This window comes from Littorina saxatilis, linkage group LG16, assembly GCF_037325665.1.
Source record: "Littorina saxatilis isolate snail1 linkage group LG16, US_GU_Lsax_2.0, whole genome shotgun sequence".
Classification (NCBI taxonomy): Eukaryota; Metazoa; Mollusca; class Gastropoda; order Littorinimorpha; family Littorinidae; genus Littorina; species Littorina saxatilis.
The window spans coordinates 22,743,117-22,765,868 of record NC_090260.1 but is presented as its reverse complement, the minus strand read 5'-3'; the positions used below and the strand labels follow the sequence as shown (position 1 = coordinate 22,765,868).

The 22,752-nt window shown below is 43.6% G+C and overlaps 3 protein-coding genes across 3 annotated transcripts in view; 2 read left to right on the top strand and 1 right to left on the bottom strand.

Moving 5' to 3' along the window:
* The window catches only part of LOC138950612 (coagulation factor V-like), a 391,727-nt gene that overhangs the window by 31,938 nt on the left and 337,037 nt on the right, over positions 1-22,752 (top strand). The gene's annotated exons all lie outside the window — the stretch shown is intronic.
* LOC138949795 (alpha-1,3-mannosyl-glycoprotein 2-beta-N-acetylglucosaminyltransferase-like) lies at positions 466-21,990 on the top strand. The gene is made up of 8 exons (XM_070321583.1): positions 466-678; positions 11,318-11,469; positions 13,579-13,699; positions 15,038-15,197; positions 16,063-16,186; positions 17,255-17,393; positions 18,194-18,328; positions 21,779-21,990. Exons 2-8 carry the CDS (start codon positions 11,365-11,367, stop codon positions 21,880-21,882), a joined length of 888 nt encoding a protein of 295 aa, XP_070177684.1. The 5' UTR covers positions 466-678; positions 11,318-11,364; the 3' UTR covers positions 21,883-21,990.
* LOC138949928 (dentin matrix acidic phosphoprotein 1-like) lies at positions 10,652-11,363 on the bottom strand. Its single transcript, XM_070321712.1, has 2 exons — positions 11,348-11,363; positions 10,652-11,253 (listed from the first exon to the last, which is right to left on the bottom strand). The coding sequence occupies exons 1-2, from the start codon at positions 11,361-11,363 to the stop codon at positions 10,652-10,654; spliced, it is 618 nt and encodes a 205-aa protein (XP_070177813.1).

Here is a 22,752-nt window from a genome sequence, read left to right as displayed (position 1 = left end):
AAATTTGGAGACTTAAATGCCTCTGAATTATGAGCTATGAATTTAACACCTAAAGTTGAGGATCAGGATAGGATACATTGCAGGAACCTCTTTAGGTTATCGCAATGGAGAAGTTCAAGAATACCCCTTTACGCTTTGACTGAATATGTAAGTTGCACGCGAGTAGCAGTAATTCAGAGGTTCAGTCTGAATGAGAAGTAAAGAACGCTTATTAGCATCATCATTTTAGTTTGTGGGGACAAATGCATTAGGTGAAGCCCTTGAACGTCCCATTAATACTTGTCAACACATTTTATTTGATCTGCATAACATATTCAGGATACTTCTTCTTCTTCTTCTTAGTGATAGGTAGCCAACTTATATTCAATTCATTTGTCAGCAAACCAAATCATTGTGTTTTCTTCTCATTCTTTTCCCTGACATATGGTGGTGGTGTGAGTGAGGTGTATTGTGTTTGGCTCATGTTTTGTAGCAGACGAGCTAACCGGAAGTTTTTATCTAAACCGGAAGTACTTTCTTCGTCTGCCACATTTCAAGATGGCGACTGTGATGAAAGATCGAACAGGAGGCGGATCTGAAGCGTGTCTGTGAGGACCTGGCACGCGTGTGACACGTTTGTGAGAGGAGGAAACGCTGCCATTGAAGTCTTCTGTCTTTCTCGGGATCGGTAAAAGTGAGGTAAAGTTGTGTGCTGGCTTATTCGTCAACATGGAGCGTGTGTGTTTCAATGTGATCGAACTCGAAAAAGTTCGGGTTGAACATCTAGTCTACTGTTGACAGCTTCGTGTACAAATCGAGATAAAAAGAGACACAACAATCACAGACTGAGTAACATATGTACAAGTTCGTACAGCTTAAGCATATACTAACTGCCGTTTTTTTTAGTGGGCAGCTAAGTGCCACGCCCACAGCTTACAAGCTGTCCTGATAGGTGACTTTTTAGGCGAACTTTTAAACCTAAACCGATTATCCGATGAACCGTGAAACCTTGGTGCGAAGATAATCTCTGACAACACAGAATGCCTTGCGGGTTTAGTTTTGTTGTATGGTGGTAAAGTCACAACTGGCAAAGCTAGCTCTCATCAGCCTTCTTAAAATGACCCTGGGGTGGTTGAAGTTGAAGTGCTGTTCACATGGCATACTTACATTGCAATCAACTTTCCCCCAAGCAATGCAGAACTGTAAATCACTGCTCATGTGAACAGCATTAATCGTGAATCAGACAATTATATCCTGAGCTTATCAACATGAAAAGGACATTTGACGGGCTTCATAGAATTTCAATAGGACATTTTATGTGACCAACATTGTGATCATATATGTACACATTATCATCTGCTGTTTTCTCAAAGTTTGTCAGATGAACTAGATCAGTTCTTGTTGCAAATGTGTTGCTGTGTCTGGGGTAGTTGTGTGTTGTTTACACATTTTGCTGCATATGAAAAAAGGTTGCATATAGTGTTGTGCTCTTAGGGCCACAAAAAAACAGGTGTGGTTAAGGTAACATAGCCAAAAAAAATAGGGTAGGAACTAAGGAAGGTAGGCAATCACTTTTTTTTAAAAACTTTTTTTTTCTAATGTGTACAAATTAAACCTACTTGACAGGGAAATAAGTGTGCGACTCAAGTGCTTTCGCTTTCATTGCGTTTTCTGCACTCGTTTTCTTTTTTTATTTATTTATTTTTTGGTTTGTTTGACAAATTTTATGTAAAAAAAAGTTATTGGGTCGGCCCCTAAAAATAGGGTAGGTCGACTTACCGTAACCACACCTATTTTTTTTTAGGCCTAGTCTAAATAGAATGCAATATATATAAGCTCTTTAACTGATGCAAAAGAAATTTCATCAGACTGTCCTCCCTCTACGAAGTATGATAGGACAATTCTGACCGACACCTGGCCATATGAATCGGACATTCATGGCAGTTAATTGGACTTTGACCAATGTCTGATGCCAAACAACAGCCCTGTATCGGTGTATATAAACTAGATCAGTTTTTAAATTAATGCTGTTGATCAGTTTGTTGATGCGTGTGTTGGTGTATGGCTGGATTGAAATGTTTCTTAACCGTAATTATGTCATCACAAATTCCCAACCTTTGGCAATTAAAGATTCTGTATTCTATTCTGTATTCTGTATATCGTCAGGAATGTTCACATGACAGACTTTCCATTGACTTAAAAATTGACCTTACTGACTTGGGAGCAACTTCAAACCAACTAAAGTTGGTTGAAAGTCTGCCGTGTGAAGAGCACTTAAGCTTAGTTGGAGCAGTTAAAACCAGTAAGTTGGATAATACCTGTTGAATGATGGCCTTCACACTTGATTTTTTGTTTTTGTTGGTAAACTGATCTATTTAGCTGCAAAGATAAAGAATAATGCATTAAACACATTTTCAAATATATGTCAAATATGAACAATTCTTGTGTCAATCAATGTGATCCTAGTGGATTGAAAAATATGTCTGTTCTAACATATTATATGATAGAGGTATCTTTTCCTGTGCCGAGAGGGCTTAACAGTGCCATGCGTTGATGCTGATTAACAATTAATAACATATAAATAAGCAAATAAAAAATGAAAGTCAGGTAAATCGTTTTGGCGTATAATGTCGACTGGGTGGCCGAGTGGTAACGCACTTGCGCTCGGAAGCGAGAGGTTGCAAGTTCGACCCTGGGTCAGGGCGTTAGCAATTTTCTCCCCCCCTTTCCTAACCTAGGTGGTAGGTTCAAGTGCTAGTCTTTCGGATGAGACGAAAAACCGAGGTCCCTTCGTGTACACTACATTGGGGTGTGCACGTTAAAGATCCCACGATTGACAAAAGGGTCTTTCCTGGCAAAATTGTATAGGCATAGATAAAAATGTCCACCAAATACCCGTTTGACTTGGAATAATAGGCCGTGAAAGGTGAATGCTCGCCTAATAGGCTTGAGGTTTGCTGGTCGATGTGAATGCGTTATATATTGTGTGTTAAAAATGTTTGTTTGTCTGTCTGTCTGTAAAAAATTCCATTTCAAACGGCAGAAATTAATATGTAAAGCGCGGAGAGCACAGTTAATTGTGGTTCGCGCTATATAAGCTCTCATAATAATAATAAAAATAATAATAATAATGCATGGAGAGATAAATCTATAATGCAAGGAGAGATAAATAAGGATTTGCAACAGCTGCAAGTTAATGATGCTTATTGGAGTAAAACTCAAAGTTTGTGTGTAAACGATCAATACTGCGGTAAATCTGAAGCCATATACACTTGTACAGACCCCGAACAGCTCCAAAAATCTAGGAAAATGGGGCCTTGAAAAGGAGGGAGTCTTAAGATAGAGGTACATTTTAAAGAATTCATGAACAGTAAACCTCAAAAAGCAAGGGATGTTAATTAGTTGTAAATTGTTTTGTTTTTTATTTAAACAGTATTTTATTCGTAAACAGACACATGATAATATAACAACATCATTAAGAAGGAGCACAACAAGTTTAAAACTTATGATAAGTGCTCACATAAACATGCCTGAAATTTCATGGCGGAATATGATCAATGCGACACATTTTTGAAAAAAGAGAAGAAAAAAAAAGGGGGGAAAAAAAGGAGAAAAACAACAAGGAAAACTTAGTTTGAATTATCGAACACAATCTGTGTCAATACCGAAAACGAAAACAAATACAAAACGAGAACGAAAATTGTAAATTGGTTGGTCTTTAAAGGGGGGTTTCACTGTCCAGCAGTAACGCTGATGGGGTCTATGTCGACCAAAAGAGTGGGATTCCCTGTAGGTGGAGTTCCTGTAGGTGGATTCCCTGTATACAGGGAATACCACAGGGTGTAGTTCCTGTAGTGTTTTGCTGGTATCGCTGAAAGTTGCGTGATGTTCAGCGACATCGGTAGAATTTGATGTTATTCAATCTTTTTTTATATTTCTTAGAAATTCGAGTATGGTTTGCAAATTTTATTGAAAAACTCCACCCTGTGGGATTCCCTGTATACAGGGAATCCACCTACAGGAATTCCACCTACAGGGAATACCACTCTTTTGGTCGACATAGACCCCATCAGCAGCAGTTTGTTTGTTTGTTCGTTCATGGGGTGAAACTCCCACGGCTTTTACGTGTATGACCGTTTTTACTCCGCCATTTAGGCAGCCATACGCCGCTTTCGGAGGAAGCATGCTGGGTATTTTCGTGTTTCTATAACCCACCGAACTCTGACATGGATTACAGGATCTTTTTCATGCGCACTTGGTCTTGTGCTTGCGTGTACACACGGGGGTGTTCGGACACCGAGGAGAGTCTGCACACAAAGTTGACTCTGAGAAATAAATATCTCGCCGAACGTGGGGACGAACTCACGCTGACAGCGGCCAACTGGATACAAATCCAGCGCGCTACCGACTGAGCTATGATCCCCGCCCATCAGCAGCAGTAACTATAGAAACTTCCAAGTTAAGAGATGAAGTTTGCACAGAGATGGAGAGAGAGAGTTGAGAGAGAAAGAGAATGGGTGGGTGAGTGATTGAGAGAAAGAGAATGGGTGGGTGAGTGATTGCGAGAAAGAGAATGGGTGGGTGAGTGATTGAGAGAAAGAGAATGGGTGGGTGAGTGATTAAAGAAAGAGAAACGGTGGGTGAGTGATTGAGAGAAAGAATGGGTGGGTGAGTGATTGAGAGAAAGAGAATGGGTGGGTGAGTGATTGAGAGAAAGAGAATGGGTGGGTGAGTGATTGAGAGAAAGAGAATGGGTGGGTGAGTGATTGAGAGAAAGAGAATGGGTGGATGTGTGATTGAGAGAAAGAGAATGGGTGGGTGAGTGATTGCGCATCTGCTTCATTGTGAGATTTCTGGTGCTTTTTCTTCCCCTCCTCTTGTGTTTTCTTCTTCTTCATTCATGGGCTGCAGCTCCCATGTTCACTTGAATTGCGTGGGAGTCAGTTTTTATCAATCAATCAATCAATCAATGAGTCTTATATCGCGCATATTCCGTGGGTACAGTTCTAGGCGCTCTGCAGTGATGCCGTGTGAGATGAAATTTTATACGGCCAGTAGATTGCAGCCATTTCGGCGCATATTTACCTTTCACGGCCTATTATTCTAAGTCACACGGGTATAGGTAGACAATTATTAACTGTGCCTAAGCAATTTTGCCAGGAAAGACCCTTTTGTCAATCGTGGGATCTTTAACGTGCACACCCAATGTAGTGTACACGGGGGGAGGTTCGGACACCGAAGAGAGTCTGCACACAAAATTTCCGCCGAACCTGGGATCGAACTCACGCTGACAGCGGCCAACTGAATACAAATCCAGCGCGCTACCAACTGAGCTATATCCCCGCCCACTTTTATGTGCGTGTCAGTGCTCTATGTCGTCATTTAAGACAGCAATACTCACTGTACTTTGTTTTTTATGACAGCACGTCGTATGCAAGGTATTTTCATATTTTTGTTATGACCAATCAAACTCTGACAGATCACAGGATCTTTTGCATGAATGCAATCACATAAAGTGGGATCAGGCACTCAGCAGGTCTGGACTCAGGAGATTTATAAAAAGCCTACTCTACCGTTTATATTCACCAGGTGTTGCCAGCATGATTTTAGACCCAGATTTATCACTTTGATGGTGGGTGTTAACTGCGACTGCTGAACTGGTAAACCTGTCAGATTTGTAGCTTCAAGATACAGTGGAACCTACCCTCTGTCGCCCACCTCGGCTCAAGACCACATGCCCACATCAACCACCCAAAGGATCTCCAACAATTTTATGTAATGAAATTCACCTATCCAATTCCATATTTAGCTTCTTCTTCTTCTTCTTCTGCGTTCGTGGGCTGAAACTCCCACGTACACTCGTGTTTTTTGCACGAGTGGAATTTTACGTGTATGACCGTTTTTTATCCCGCCATTTAGGCAGCCATACGCCGTTTTCGGAGGAAGCATGCTGGGTATTTTCGTGTTTCTATAACCCACCGAACTCTGACATGGATTACAGGATCTTTTTCGTGCGCACTTGGTCTTGTGCTTGCGTGTACACACGGGGGTGTTCGGACACCGAGGAGAGTCTGCACACAAAGTTGACTCTGAGAAATAAATCTCTCGCCGAACGTGGGGACGAACTCACGCTGACAGCGGCCAACTGGATACAAATCCAGCGCGCTACCGACTGAGCTACATCCCCGCCCCCCATATTTAGCAACCACCTCTTTCTAGACAGGGTTGACTGTATCTTCCCTTACCACGGTTAAGATAACGTAAACCACCACAGATCTGTCCAAGCTTTTGCATACGTTAAAGACATCCTTCTATTCTAGGACTGGGTGGTCGAGTGGTAACGCACTTGCGCTCGGAAGCGAGAGGTTGCGAGTTCAACCCTGGGTCCGTCAGGGCTATAGCAATTTTCTCCCCGCTTTCCTAACCTAGGTGGTGGGTTCAAGTGCTAGTCTTTCGGATGAGACGAAAAACCGAGGTCCCTTCGTGTACACTACATTGGGGTGTATAAGGCATAGATAAAAATGTCCACCAAAATACCCGTGTGACTTGGAATAATAGGCCGTGAAAAGTAGGATATGCGCCGAAATGGCTGCGATCTGCTGGCCGATGTGAATGCGTGATGTATTGTGTAAAAAAATTCCATCTGACACGGCATAAATAGATCCCTGCGCCTTGAATATGTGCGCGATATAAATTGCATAAAATTTGTTTTTTTAAATAAAATAAATAAATCCCTGCGCTTAGAACTGTACCCACGGGATACACGCGATATAAGCCTCATATTGATTGATTGATTGATTGATTGATTGATTGATATTTGGACTTGTACACAAATTTACAGCCGGGCTGCTTTCTGATGCAGTTGGTGGGATTTTTCTTAATCCATTTTGTAACTGTCTCAGAATTTCAGACGCCATTGCCAAATTGATGCAGCAAAAATGTCCTAATCTGCACATGATGCAGCCAGGCTGTTGAGTTCCTGCATGTATGTCGTATGAGAAGGGTGCCATTGGCGCACGCGAAAATCCTGACCTGACGTCTGTTTTGCAGAGGAAAGAATTGCTTGTGGCTAGCTGTTTGCTTTGCAAGACATTGAGGGTGTATACAAAACGATTTTGTGAAACAAAGTATCAAACACGATTGGTTGATACTGAACGAGTCGTCTGCAGTTATCTGTGTACAGCCAATGGGAGTTGTACATGTAGTTGTGTAGCCGCCATGTTTTCGCGCTTAACGAGCACCTCCACGTGGATGTTCCGCCATTAAATCCTAGCCTTCCTAGCGGTGAGCAGTCTCCATGTAATGCACTATACTTCCTCAATTCTCGCGGACATATATATGGGCAACTTCTTCTTCTTCTTTTTCTGCTTTCATGGGCTGAAACTCCCACGTACGCTCGTGTTTTTGCACGAGTGAATTTTTACGTGTATGACCGTTTTTACCCTGCCATTTAGGCAGCCATGCGCCGCTTTCGGAGGACACGGGGAACAAATCTGTAATATGGTTGACTGAATCTTTTACACAGGACACAGGGACACGCAACAGCTGTGTATAAGTCAGGGAAGAAACAAATAGAGACATTAGTTAGCTCCCTTGAAATAAACACTGTCCCAGATGTTGCACAGGCCAGATAGGCCAGATATGAGTTTTGTAGGTACAGTAGGTGTACATGTTTCAGAGGATGAAGAAATAGAGACATTAGTTAGCACCCTTGAAATAAACACTGTCCCAGATGTTGCACAGGCCAGATAGGCCAGATATGAGTTTTGTAGTATCAATCAATCAATCAATCAATGAGGCTTATATCGCGCATATTCCGTGGGTACAGTTCTAGGCGCTCTGCAGTGATGCCGTGTGAGATGAAATTTTATACGGCCAGTAATTGCAGCCATTTCGGCGCATATTTACCTTTCACGGCCTATTATTCCAAGTCACACGGGTATAGGTAGACAATTATTAACTGTGCCTAAGCAATTTTTGCCAGAAAAGACCCTTTTGTCAATCGTGGGATCTTTAACGTGCACACCCAATGTAGTGTACACGGGGGGGAGTTCGGACACCGAAGAGAGTCTGCACACAAATTTGACTCTGAGGTGTACATGTTTCAGAGGATGAAGAAAATCTGTTGAGAAAACACTGTGCGTATCAGTCAGTATCATTGCAAACTCTATACGTCTGTGTGGATTGTACATACTGTGAATGAAACTTTATAATTACGGAGCTGTGAGAGTGGGATTACCCATATTTTATTAATTTTTTAGAGACTGAGACGTAAGTGATTCTTTTTCACTTTTTACCCGTGAAGCTGTAAAAGCTGATGTAAATGCGAGCTGAGCTTCAGAATTTTCTGAGTGCTTGTATATAAAGCTATCAGCCCCACCCGATTTAACTTCCCATAGATTTATGGTGGGCTTTTGTTCCACTATGTTTAGTCCCACAAAATCCCTATTTTGATCTTCAACTTTTTCTTTTGAAACGGTGATCCTTTACTTGCCTTTTTCTTTCTTCAATTTTGTCTAAAGTTGAAAGCTAAAACAATCAAATCTAACTTTTATTTGACAAGTAATACAAGTGGCGTCAAGGGTGAGATCTGCTATCGCTGGTAGTTAATTTGCAACATTGAAGCTGTAAGGTTACAACAGAACTTAAAAAAGATAAGATATGAAAACCGTCTTGTGAACTTAATTGATTCTTTAGGTCTCAACAGGGCCTCAAAAAAGTTCCGTGTTCGCGGAAACCCAATCTGACTTATTCTTATTTTTGCAGACCCTCAACTAAAACTTTTCCCTGTTTAAGACATGTTTGGTTTTATATTCTATTCATAACCAGTAAATGTATCTCCATTCGGAAACTCCTTCCTTTTTAAGACCATGATTATCTCAGACTTTTGCAGGTCTTCAAAGTGGGTTTTCACTGTACAGAGGAACCCCCTTTTAAGACCCCCCAATTTAAGACTCCCTCCTTTTTAAGACCTTGTTTTCTCAGACTTTCTGTTCATAGCCTCTGTAAAATTACCCCCATTTTAAGAACTCCCTCCTTTTTAAGACTTGATTTTCTCAGATTTTTGGAGGTCTAAAAAAATGGGTTTCACTGTATTCATAAAACTACACCCTTTGAATAAGTAACTCCCTGTCCAGTGGATAGGATTCTTTGTTTTATTCATGTGCTGTTGGAACACGATCGATAGGACAGTTTGTTTTGCCCTGAGGGCGGATGTACTGTAAATAACGTTTCCGTTTGACTTCTACGTATCGGGTACCACACATGCGGACAGCTGCACACACTCTCATCCTTATCTCCCTTGATCTGTTTTTTTCTTCTTTTTAATAATCTTTATTTTGTTTTTGATTTGGTTTTTTTCCCCAAAAGGATCTACCAAGTCCCAGTAAAGATCTGCGTGGACTGCATATTATTATTATCTTACCAAAACACAAAAAGTGCTTGGTAGATTAAGACCACAAAAAAAATAAACCAAAAGGTCACTGCTTAACTGATAAATAAATATATTCAATGCAGATTTTTACTCCACGGACTCATGCACCAGGACTCTAAGCTTTAACAGGTCAAGTGCCAGGATAATCAATATTAAGTATTGTGCTAAAAAGAAACTGGAAACTGGTCTTTCAGGTATATGTATCTTTCACTTGCATTCTGTAAGTTCATGGTATGATGAACTGGCAGAATGGCAGAGATTTTAAAGTGCGACAGAGGCGACAGGAAGGCGGAACATGCATACTGTCTTTGAGTCTACACATAACTTCATAAGGTTGACATGACGTGTCCAGTTCCACACCTGGATTCAAATCTATGACATCTTGTGTGATCATGGGGGCCATGGTAGCTCAGTTTGTAGAGCAATGGACTTTTGATCCGAGAGTTACGCTCGGTTCGAATACGAGCTTGGACAGACACAGGTCAACTTTATGTGCAGACTCAGAGACAGTCTCCACAGTCTTCATGTTCTACCCCTATGTCACCACAATGGCACGTAAAAGACCTTGGTCATTCTGCCACAAGTGCAGGTGGCAGATTACACCCAAACATGCGCACACCTGGGTAGCGCGACTCTGTTGCTGCTAGCTTTCCACTGGGAGGAAGCCACCCGAATTTCCCAGATATGGGACAATAAATTATTGAAAATGAAACATGTTAATCATTTCTTCTTCAGCGTTCAATGATGGTTATGTCTCTTCTTCAGAGTTCAATACTGCAACACGGTGGCCTAGTGGTAAGGCGTCCGCCCAGTGGGCGGGAGGTCGTGGGTTCGAACCCCGGCCGGGTCATACCTAAGACTTTAAAATTGGCAATCTAGTGGCTGCTCCGCCTGGCGTCTGGCATTATGGGGTTAGTGCTAGGACTGGTTGGTCCGGTGTCAGAATAATGTGACTGGGTGAGACATGAAGCCTGTGCTGCGACTTCTGACTTCTGTCTTGTGTGTGGCGCACGTTAAATGTCAAAGCAGCACCGCCCTGATATCACCCTTCGTGGTGGACTGGGCGTTAAGCAAAAACAAAAAAACCATTCAGAGTTCAATGATGGTTGTGTCTCTTCTTCAGAGTTCAATGATGGTTGTGTCTCTTCTTCAGAGTTCAATGATGGTTGTGTCTCTTCTTCAGAGTTCAATGATGGTTGTGTCTCTTCTTCAGAGTTCAATGATGGTTGTGTCTCTTCTTCAGAGTTCAATGATGGTTGACGTCTCTTCTTTAGTGTTCAATAATGGTTGTGTCTCTTCTTCAGAGTTCAATGATGGTTGTGTCTCTTCTTCAGAGTTCAATGATGGTTGTGTCTCTTCTTCAGTGTTCAATGATGGTTGTGTCTCTTCTTCAGAGTTCAATGATGGTTGTGTCTCTTCTTCAGAGTTCAATGATGGTTGTGTCTCTTCTTCAGAGTTCAATGATGGTTGTGTCTCTTCTTCAGAGTTCAATGATGGTTGTGTCTCTTCTTCAGAGTTCAATGATGGTTGTGTCTCTTCTTCAGAGTTCAATGATGGTTGTGTCTCTTCTTCAGAGTTCAATGATGGTTGTGTCTCTTCTTCAGTGTTCAATGATGGTTGTGTCTCTTCTTCAGAGTTCAATGATGGTTGTGTCTCTTCTTCAGAGTTCAATGATGGTTGTGTCTCTTCTTCAGAGTTCAATGATGGTTGTGTCTCTTCTTCAGCGTTCAATGATGGTTGTGTCTCTTCTTCAGAGTTCAATGATGGTTGACGTGTCTCTTCTTCAGCGTTCAAAGATGGTTGTGTCAAAATTTGTTGGCCCGTGATGTTGACAAAGTGGGCTGTCAGTTTGAGGTCATGTAAACCATTAAATGAAACTTACTTTCCCAAATATTTATTTTTCAGATGTGGGTGCGGGGGAGCGCTGTGCATTGCGGTCAGTGGTTGGCATAATGCCTCGATTGAGGCGGACACACCTGGTGCTGGTCGGCGTGTGCGTCTTCCTGTCATGGAACATCCTCACCTACTACTCCCTAGTCAACAGAAATGCAGACAAGGTACAGTGGAATTCCCATTTTAAGACCCCCCCCCCCCCCAACCCACCCCACCCCCCAATTTAAGACTCCCTCCTTTTTAAGACCGTGTTTTCTCAGATTTTCTGTTCTGAAACTCTGTTAAATTACCCCCTTTTTAAGACACGATTTTTTCAGATTTTCTGTTCTGAAACTCTGTTAAATTACCCCCTTTTTAAGACACGATTTTTTCAGATTTTTGGCGGTCTTAAAAGGGTGGAACCAGTGTATTGTGTCAGTCTGTCTGTCTGTGTAAAGCAAGGCCGAAAAGCATGAATGTTTGTTTTTGACCAAAAAAAAGCACCAAAAAATTAGGGTTGGTTGGTTAATTTTCTTTCTTTTTCACATTTTAGTCAAGTTTTGACAGCATGCTCGTTTCCAGCACTTTCTTGGCGCATGGTCATGGGGGACCAAGCTATATAATGTTTTGCTGACAAAAATGCAGTCTGTTAAATTTCATATTCTGTGAGTTTGACAGATTGACTAATACATGTAGTAGGAGTTTTGCTTCATGTGACTGGTTTATTTTAAGGATTATATTAGAGTCTGTCTTTTTTTCTACCCAGGTGTATGTAGCTTATTTTTGGCTGTAACTTGTGTGAGCTGTGTCCCATTGACGTCATAGACAGGCATGAGAATTGTCCGCCGAATTATTTTTTTGTTCCGCCGAAAAAGCGAAAGTGTCCGCCGAAAAAATAAAGGGGGGAGGCACACAAAAAAAGCACCGGTCACTTTTGTCTTTGCGCAAAAGCCCGCGAAAACTGTCCGTACTTTGTTCACGCACGGCTACTTGAACCTCAGTTACTTGAACTTTTATTGAAAGTAAACCAGATTGCACAGATTGTGTTACAAGTTACATTTTCCTGTTTGTCTCAACAGATCAATTTTTTAACAAATTTAAACCATATAATACATGTATATATTTTTTTTCTTCAAAAAAGCAAAAATTGATACTAAAAACTCTGACTCTAAAAACAGAATTTAATTGCAAACTTGGAGCTCAGATGACACCAGATTGCACCATCTGGGTTCTTTGGAGAAAATTTTTTCCGGGGGGGCATGCCCCCGGACCCCCCTAGTAAGGCTAGGCGCTTCGCGCCGTCGACTTGACGCTTCGCGTCTTCAGTAATAAATGTTCAGCCTTTCTTACAATTTTCAATTCCCATGCCTGCATAGAAGACTATCTTTCCCTGCACAGTCAGCAAAATTGAGTTTTGTCCTTTTTAAATAATTTTGTTAAAGGTCGTTGATGTTGACTTTTGGAATGTGTTAAAGTGGAAAGATGCTCTCATTCTGCGTAAAAACCTGGCTACACATCTGTGATGATCAACATGACTGTTCACACGGCACACGGCTGTTCCTAGCTTGTGTTTTGGTGTGAGTTAAAAGTAGCCCGGCAGAGGGAATTTTTTGGCTACCAGCAGCTGCAGCCAGCAAACAGTTAAGCTTGCTTGCCTGTGTAACCGTGTGCCGAAACACTCCGATCACCTCGAGAAGCGAAGTGTAATCAAACAGGTTTGAAAATGTTAGGGCTAATTTCTTAGCCCTATAAAATACATACAGACAATCGGAAACCACCAGACCCCATCACAAACAGAATCTCACAATCCACGGGTGTTGACTTTTAAAGGCCAACAACTCGGGTGCAGAGTCTGCTGTGAAAGGAGCGGTAGCCTCCCTTGTCACACCTGTTTAACTCACTATACTGGGAGATAGGCCTTCTCTGTGCTTAGCACGGAGGGAGCTACTAGCTGCTGTGTTATCTCTGCTGTGGGGAAAGGATGGGGGCTAAAAATAGCCTGCAGCTAGAGTAGCAAAAATAAAACCCTGTGAACAGTCGTGGGCAAACATTTTATGGTTAGGCCAACAAACAAAAATAGTCTGTTTACGGTATCCCGACCGACCCTATTTTTTCGCGCGACCCTAGACTTTTTTGGGGCATTTGGGGGGAAAAAAAGTCTTTGTTTTTTGGCAAAATAACTTATAAATATGTTTTTTGGGGAGGAAAAAAAGAATCCCGACCTATGTTACCGAAAACAGACTATTTGTTTTTTTTTGGCCTTAACGTTTAAAACGTCCATTTCACTGCGACAGGAGCTGGAAGAAGAGCGGGGGATGGAGGATCGAATCAATGGACTCCAGTCGCAGATCGCTGTGCAGATGAAAGACAACCAACTCCTGCTGGACAAGCTGCGGCAACTACAGCCTTTAGCAGGTGAGCTCCTTACCTGGACATCATGAACAATTCCATTGACGCAGTGTTCACTTCTTCTTAAGCGTTCGCTGATGCTTGTGTCAAATTTCGTTGGCCCTTGATGTTGACAAATTGGGCTGTCAGTCCGAGGTCTTGTCGGTGCTCCCCCCTAGCTTGGTGTCCAGCGATTTCCTTGTGGGCCAGATACATTTCCTCTCACTGCAGGGGAGTTGGCAGGTCTGCAGGACGGTCCGGTGCCTAGTCCGCCTCTCCACAGTCGTACAGGGCCGACTGTCTTACATTCATATTTACAAGGCCAAAATGCTTCAGCTTTGCGGCCCCCTGCCGCATCTGTACCAACGCAAATTTTCAGAGTTAATCTAACTGACCTGACAGTAAGGTTTTTGTGAGGGGCTCCGAGAAATTACAAAGTTGGCATAACATCATGCTTTGAAAGATCAGTAAAGATACCATGGCAATTACACAACAATTATACATGCATGGAGGGAAAATAACACAAAAGAAGAGGCGAAGCCTCCAAGGCTCACGACAAACAGTAACACAAACTCAATCACTCCGTCACACATACACACACACACAGTAGGCATAGGTGACACGGTGCAAGAGTGCGAGACACTAGATCTAGATCTGTCTGTCTGTAGCCTACTTACGGGGACCTGACTGCCAGATGGCCAGATCGACACTGCGCTTTCGACAGCGCTTCCTCGCGCAGACACTGGAAACACGCTGTGCAGATTAATCTGTAGGAAATCTCCTTTGGTATCTTCTTTATCTATTTTTCTGGAGCTACAAAACCGAACAATGTGAAATCGTCTTCTCCGAATCGGCGAACTGCAGCTCGGTGATAACTGTATCTATACCACAATCCTTCACGCGATCTGACCTAACCTTGACCCCTGACCTGGTCTACATACCACACACGACACAAACCAGTCAGCTGTTTTTACCCCCCCAAAACCCACCACCACCCGTTTTCTTTGGATACACACTTTAACTACATACGTGGCGACGAAATGTTGATCATTGCTTCAATACTTTGAAGCTGTTGCTTGAATAATAACCAGGTAAAATTAGTATTTTGGCGTTCAGTCAAATGTTAAAGTTTCTACTACAGACATACATACATACGCACGCACGCACGCACAGACAGACAAAAGTTAGCATCGCATAGGCTACACTTACGTGAGCCAAAAATGGGTAGCGCTGTATACTGTATGGCAGCTGGCTTTCCCTAGGGAGAAAGTAGCCCGAATTTCCATGAGGTAAACCTCACAGGACTATATGAATCTTATCTTTATCCTTATCCTAATGTAAATACACAGTGATGCTTTGTTTCAGATGACATAGGGCGGAAGGAGGCGGAGAAAGGAGCAGCAGCGAGAGCGGCCGCGGCGGGTAAAGTCCCGGCATTGCCACCCCTCGAAGACATCGTGCTGCCAATCCTCATGATCGCATGCGACCGCACCACCGTCAGTCGCAGTCTGGACATTCTGCTGAAGTGAGTGGCTAACCCCTGTGTCATCAGCAGGCATGCACGCATATACACAGGCGCCCACACATGCATGCACGCACACACAAAGTAACACAAACACACACACTCACAGATTCAGTCGGTCTCACTTTTTAAGACCTGCATGTTTTAAAGATTTTCTGTTCTTCTTCTTCTGCGTTCGTGGGCTGAAACTCCCATGTACACTCATGTTTTTACACGAGTGGAATTTTACGTGTATGACCGTTTTTACCCCGCCATTTAGGCAGCCACACGCTGCTTTTGGAGGAAGCATGCTGGGTATTTTCGTGTTTCCATAACCCACCGAACTCTGACATGGATTACAGGATCTTTTCCGTGCGCACTTGGTCTTGTGGTTGCGTGTACACACGAAGGGGGATAAGTCACTAGCAGGTCTGCACACAAGTTGACCTGGGAGATCGGAAAAATCTCCACTCTTAACCCACCAGGCGGCCGCGGCCGGGATTCGAACCCTCGACCTTCCGATTACGAGGCCGACGTCTTACCACCCCGCCACAGCGCCCGTCAAGATTTTCTGTTTATAACATCTGTACATTTACCCCCTTCTTTTTAAGTAAAAAGAAAACACACCAGTAACCAGGTTAGATACGTTTATATCTATAATAAATATTTCGGCACGTTACTGCCTTCTTCGGGATGGTAAGCTTATGGAAATAATGGAATGACGGCACGTGACATACAGTGTAATGAATTTTTATGATGATTAATCCTCCTTTTTAAGATCTGATTTTCTCTGATTTTTGAAGGTCTTAGAATGGGGGGTTCCACCATAACATCTTGCGAGTGACAGGGTAGTTCAGGTGTTTTTGACAATGAATGTTTTGATAACCAGGTACCGACCGTCAGCAAAACAGTTCCCCATCATCGTGAGTCAGGATTGTGGCCATGAGGCCACGTCTACCGTCATCCAGTCCTACATCACCGCCAAAAAAACCTCTCACTTCAAGCATATCAAGGTAGGTGCTTGCCTGGGTCCATCTGGCTGTCTGTTTGTTTCTGTCTGTCTCTCTGTCTCTCTGTCTCTGTCTCTCTCTCTCTCTCTCTCTCTCTCTCTCTCTCTCTCTCTCTGTCTCTCTGCCTCTCTGTCTGTCTCTCTCTCTCCTCTCTCTCTCTCTGTCTCGCTGTCTCTCTCTCTCTCTCTTTCTCTGTCTGTCTGTCTCTCTCTCTCTCTCTCTCTCTCTCTCTCTCTCTCTCTCTCTCTCTCTCCTCTCTCTCTCTCTCTCTCAATGGGCGAGGGCCGGCTGAAGAAAAGCATGTATACATTGCTTATTCTGTCACCCTCGATAAATAAATTTCAATTCAATTCAATTCTCTCTCTCTCCCTCTCTCTCTCCCTCTATCTCTCCCTCTATCTCTCCCTCTCCCTCTATCTCTCCCTCTCTATCTCTCTATCTTTAAGAGCTAATTATCAGACAGATGTGAAGGTCATAAAAGGGGGGTTCCATTGTACTGTTTAAAGCAATGGGAAATAACTCCACACACAAGGCTATTATCATTCAAGCAATGGGAAATAACTCCACACACAAGGCTATTATCATTCAAGCAATGGGAAATAACTCCACACACAAGGCTATTATCATTCAAGCAATGGGAAATAACTCCACACACAAGGCTATTATCATTCAAGCAATGGGAAATAACTCCACACACAAGGCTATTATCATTCAAGCAATGGGAAATAACTCCACACACAAGGCTATTATCATTCAAGCAATGGGAAATAACTCCACACACAAGGCTATTATCATTCAAGCTTTCAACACTCCTCATTGTCTCTGGCAACGCCCGCTTGCAACTGGTTGCTTCCCTTTGTATAACACACTGACCATAGGGCGTCACCACAGTAAAGAAACCTGCAAACTTTCCAAATCAAGAGGGAATCTTGGTAGAGAAATCCTTTTATGTGGAATGATGTCAGTGCCGTTCACCACGCGTTGACCGCAAGTGATGGTTTTTGATAACATTTTTTTCTTCTTCTTCTTCTGCGTTCACTTAATGTGCTGTATGTGACACTGTTCTGACAGCATCCCGATCTGAGCGACATCAAGTTGCCATGGCCACAGAAGAAGTTCATGGGCTACTACAAGATCGCCAGACACTACAAGTGGGCCCTCAACCAAGTCTTCCACGTCTTGAACCATTCCGCCGTCATCATCGTGGAAGGTTTGTTGCATCCAAAAATGGAACCTTGAAAGAGACTCATAACTGCCGTAGAGAACAGATCAAACCCCTCCCATTCAAGCGGTCCAAGAAATAAATATAAATAAAAATAACAACACAGACACACATGCGTACATACAAGCATACACAGGCAATCCAAATCTCCACGATTTAGCAGATTACCGTGAAAGCAAAACCACAACAACAACAAAAGTTCTTTACATGCACAACTTCATTATCTTTCACCCGTTAAATTCATATTAACAAGACCAAAATGCTTCAGCTTCTGGGGGCAATTCCCCCCACCACAGACTCTGCCTCTACACTCTGCCAGGAGACCTACATGGCCCCCTGGAACCCCGGCGTTATTCATTTCCTTCAAACTCATTCTTCCTTGAATGGATTGCCTGACACATGCACACCCACCCATTCATACCCTGCCCATCCCATCCCAACCACTCCTGTATATTGGCTAGAAAATCGGTGAAACCCTTTCAACTAGTTTTGAAGTCGCTGTAGTTTGTAATACTGTCATAATGAAAGACGCGCAGGTTTTTTTTTTTTTTTTTTTTTCCCCCCATCTCCCCCCTTTCCCCTATCCCATCTCCCCCCTTTCCCCGTCGTGATATAACCTTGAATGGTTGAAAACGACGTTAAACACCAAATAAAGAAAGAAGGTTTTTTCCCAATTCTCTCATACTTGACAATAATCATAATAAGGGTATCTCTAGCATAGCTCTAAGCGCCATACCTTTTTCTCTCTCCAGTAAACAAATGTGAATTAATGTTTCTTTATGCTACAGACGACCTTGACATTGCGCCAGACTTCTTTGAGTATTTCTTGGCGACGTATCCACTCCTGCACAAGGATCCCCTGCTGTGGTGTGTGTCTGCCTGGAACGACAACGGGAAGGGAACACTCGTCTCCAACGAAGCAGGTATGACCAGTTTCATTATCTTTTTCTTCTTCTGCGTTTATGGGCTGAAACTCCCACGTACACTCGTGTTGTTGCACGAGTGGAATTTGACGTATATGACCGTTATTTTCAGTATTAAAGTGGGTTGTTGGTTTGGGAATGACTGTGTACCCGTTTTTTTTCCCAAAACATGGTTAGTAATTTAGTTGAACCGTCGACGGGCGAAGTGGCGCAGTGGTAAGACGTCAGCCTCCTAATCGGGAGGTCGTGAGTTCGAATCCCGGTCGCTGCCGCCTGGTGGGTTAAGAGTGGAGATTTTTTCAATCTCCCAGGTCAACTTATGTGCAGACCTGCTAGTGACTTAACCCCCTTCGTGTGTACACGCAAGCACAAAACCAAGTGCGCACGGAAAAGATCCTGTAATCCATGTCAGAGTTCGGTGGGTTATAGAAACACGAAAATACCCAACATGCTTCCTCCGAAAGCAGCGTATGGCTGTCTAAATGGCGGGGTAAAAACACAGAAAATAAACATACACACATTCAAACACACGTCTCCACACAGGCACACATACATAGACTCACACACATGCATGCACTCATAGGAGCTACACCCATAAACACACACAGACACACACACACACACACACAGATAAGCTACAAAGAGAGAGAGAGAGAGAGAGAGAGAGAGAGAGAGAGAGAGAGAGCTAGCTAGCTAGCTAGCTATCTCTGCGCTGACCCCGACTGATTGAATAACTTTGGCCGAGACCATGACTTGCCCAGCATAGGCGGAGAGAGTTGACAATGGCGCCATTAGCATGACATGCGTCAAAACTAATGACATGGAGAGGAGAGACGAAGCAAAGTTTCGGCTGCCTTGACGGACAGGGTCCGCAATGGAGTCATATGATTTGTCCTGTTTTCCGCCTTTTTTAGCAACTCCTTTCAAGTTTGGTTTCCCAAGGTACCCTATGACACGTCTCGAGTGGCAACGAACATACTCCGAGCCTATTGTCGTCATACGCTCCCACACACAGACACACACACACACACACACACACACACACACACACAAACACACAGACACACAAACACACACAAACACACACACACACACAGACACACACACACACACACACACACACACACACACACACACACACACACACACACACACACACACACACATTCGTCCATATGCAAAATGATACAGACAGATATAGACATAGAGAAACCAGCTTTATAAGTTAGTTTAATTGTTAATGATAATTTGATAATTTTTTCAGTTCTTCGTTTTCACTCATGTAAAGGAGACTAGTTTTTTTTTTATATAACTCTCTCTTACTGCCGTTTTCTGTGTTTAGACCAGGCAGTTACTTTCCTTTGTTATTTGGTCATGTCGTGTTTCACTTTTTGGTTATGATTCAAGTTCACTTCTTAATGACTGTCATTGTTTGTTTGTTTGTTCGTTCATGGGCTGAAACTCCCACGGCTTTTACAAGTATGACCGTTTTTACCCCGCCATTTAGGCAGCCATACGCCTCTTTCGGAGGAAGCATGCTGGGTATTTTCGTGTTTCTATAACCCACCAAACTCTGACATGGATTACAGGATCTTTTTCGTGCGCACTTGGTCTTGTGTTTGCGTGTACACACGGGGGTGTTCGGACACCGAGGAGAGTCTGCACACAAAGTTGACTCTGAGAAATAAATCTCTCGCCGAACGTGGGGACGAACTCACGCTGACAGCGGCCAACTGGATACAAATCCAGCGCGCTACCGACTGAGCTACATCCCCGCCCCATGACTGTCATTGAAATAAGAGATTGTCTAGTTAGTTTTACCCACCGGAACACTGCCATTGACACAGGAAAGTGTTTTGCCTTGGCATGGTTAATACTGATGAAGGTAGGAGAATGAATTATGAAATTAACAGTTAACCTTATATCGAACGTAAGTGGTGTGGGAAACTTTAGACAGAATGTTACAGAGAAGCTGTACAGTATTAATGCACAATCGGAAGGTCATGAGTCTCTGTAAATGTACCTCCGTTTAACTCATTGTCTCCCAGGTACGGATATATCCGTACCCACTCATATGGCTCTATCTGACCAGGTACGGATATATCATCTCAGACTGTTAGCTTCAGTCGCTTCCTGTAACGTCGATCTAGCGCCTGCATTCCAGCGTGTTGATACACAGTTTTCCACACAGTTACTACAATTCTGAGTGACCTGCTGCAGCACAGCTGATCTCGGCTAAAAAAAGACTTGGTCAACATGGGTGGGGGTACACAGTGTTAAGACTACCTCCTTTTTAAGACCTGATGTTTTCAGATTTTTGGAGGTCTTAAAAGGGGGTTCCACTGTAATCTTCCTTAACCCTTAAAAAACTGTCAGAGTAGTTGTTTCAGGAATTTTTCTATTGTATTTTGGGAAATGGATTTTCTTGCATTGACTTGCTGCATTATACTGGGAATGAAACGGCTGGTATGGGGTGGGGATGTAGCTCAGTCGGTAGCGCGCTGGATTTGTATCCAGTTGGCCGCTGTCAGCGTGAGTTCGTCCCCACGTTCGGCGAGAGATTTATTTTTCAGAGTCAACTTTGTGTGCAGACTCTCCTCGGTGTCCGAACACCCCCGTGTGTACACGCAAGCACAAGACCAAGTGCGCACGAAAAAGATCCTGTAATCCATGTCAGAGTTCGGTGGGTTATAGAAACACGAAAATACCCAGCATGCTTCCTCCGAAAGCGGCGTATGGCTGCCTAAATGGCGGGGTAAAAACGGTCATACACGTAAAAGCCGTGGGAGTTTCAGCCCATGAACGAACAAACAAACAAACAAACGGCTGGTACAGTAGTCTCCCAAATTTAAGACTTCCTCACTTTTAAGTCCTTACTATTTTAGATTTTCTCTTCGTAGTCTCTGGAAATGTACCTCCACCCCCCGCGGGTTAGGGGGAAGAATTTACCCGATGCTCCACAGCATGTTGTAAGAGGCGACTAACGGATTCTGTTTCTCCTTTTACCCTTGTTAAGTGTTTCTTGTATAGAATATAATCAATGTTTGTAAAGATATTAGTCAAGCAGTATGTGAGAAATGTGAAGTCCTTTGTACTGGAAACTTGCATTCTCCCAGTAAGGTCATATATTGTACTACGTTGCAAGCCCCTGGAGCAATTTTTTGATTAGTGCTTTTGTGAACAAGAAACAATTGACAAGTGGCTCTATCCCATCTCCCCCCTTTCCCCGTCGCGATATAACCTTCGTGGTTGAAAACGACGTTAAACACCAAATAAAGAAAGAAATGTACCTCCTTTTTAAGACCTGATTTGTTCAGATTGTTGGAGGTCTTAAAAGGGGGGTTCCCTTGTGATGGATTTTGGAAATGGATTTTCTTGCATTGACTTGCTGCAGTATACAGGGAGTGAAATGTCTTGTAACAGTTTCACACAGTATTATTCCTGTTTCAGAGAAGCTGTACAGGACTGATTTCTTCCCCGGCCTGGGCTGGATGATCGAGAGGTCCATGTGGACGGAACTTGGACCAAAGTGGCCTGACACGTGCGTATACTGATTTGAAATTGAAGTAACCTGCAATGAAAGGACACCCATACATGGGACCAGCTTCTTCTTCTTCTTCTTCTTTGTTCATGGGCTGAAACTCCCAGGTTCACTCATGTTCTTGCATGAGAAGGGTTTTTACATGGATGACCGTTTTTACCCCGCCGTTCAGGCAGCCATGCGCTGCACCAGCTAAAAGTGTCCTTAAAGGGCAGGTGTCCTGTCATGACAGGCGTATGGTTTGATCAAGATAATAGAGAAAAGGACTGTGGCGCAGTGGTTAGCGCATCGGACTGCGGGCCAGGAGATCGGGGTTCGAATCCCATAAGGGGTGCGTGGGTTTTTTCGGGCCTCGGAAGTACAATTAAGTTCCAATGGGAAGGCTGGGATTAAAATAAAAAAGCTTTGGACTTGCTAGAGATCACATCTAAAGCATACTAAGTTTAGTTTTTCCTTCATTTGTCTCATGATTATGTGTGTGTGTGTGTGTGTGTGTGTGTGTGTGTGTGTGTGTGTGTGTGTGTGTGTGTGTGTGTGTGTGTGTGTGTGTGTGTGTGTGTGTGTGTGTGTGTGTGTGTGTGTGCGTGCGTGCGTGCGTGCGTGCGTGCGTGCGTGCGTGCGTGCGTGCGTGCGTGCGTGCGTGCGTGCGTGCGTGCGTGCGTGCGTGCGTGCGTGCGTGCGTGCGTGCGTGCGTGCGTGCGTGCGTGCGTGCGTGCGTGCGTGCGTGCGTGCGTGCGTGCGTGCGTGCGTGCGTGCGTGCGTGCGTGCGTGCGTGCGTGCGTGCGTGCGTGCGTGCGTGCGTGCGTGCGTGCGTGCGTGCGTGCGTGCGTGTGCGTGCGTGCGTGCGTGCGTGCGTGCGTGCGTGCGTGCGTGCGTGCGTGCG

What these genes read in the sequence shown, in the direction of transcription:
- LOC138949795 (XM_070321583.1), top strand. Translation starts at nt 11,365, where the DNA reads ATGCCTCGATTGAGGCGGACACACCTGGTGCTGGTCGGCGTGTGCGTC. An exon ending in AGTCTGGACATTCTGCTGAA is followed by an intron (nt 15,198 to 16,062) that starts GTGAGTGGCTAA and finishes TTTGATAACCAG; the next exon opens with GTACCGACCGTCAGCAAAAC. An exon ending in ACTCGTCTCCAACGAAGCAG is followed by an intron (nt 18,329 to 21,778) that starts GTATGACCAGTT and finishes TTCCTGTTTCAG; the next exon opens with AGAAGCTGTACAGGACTGAT.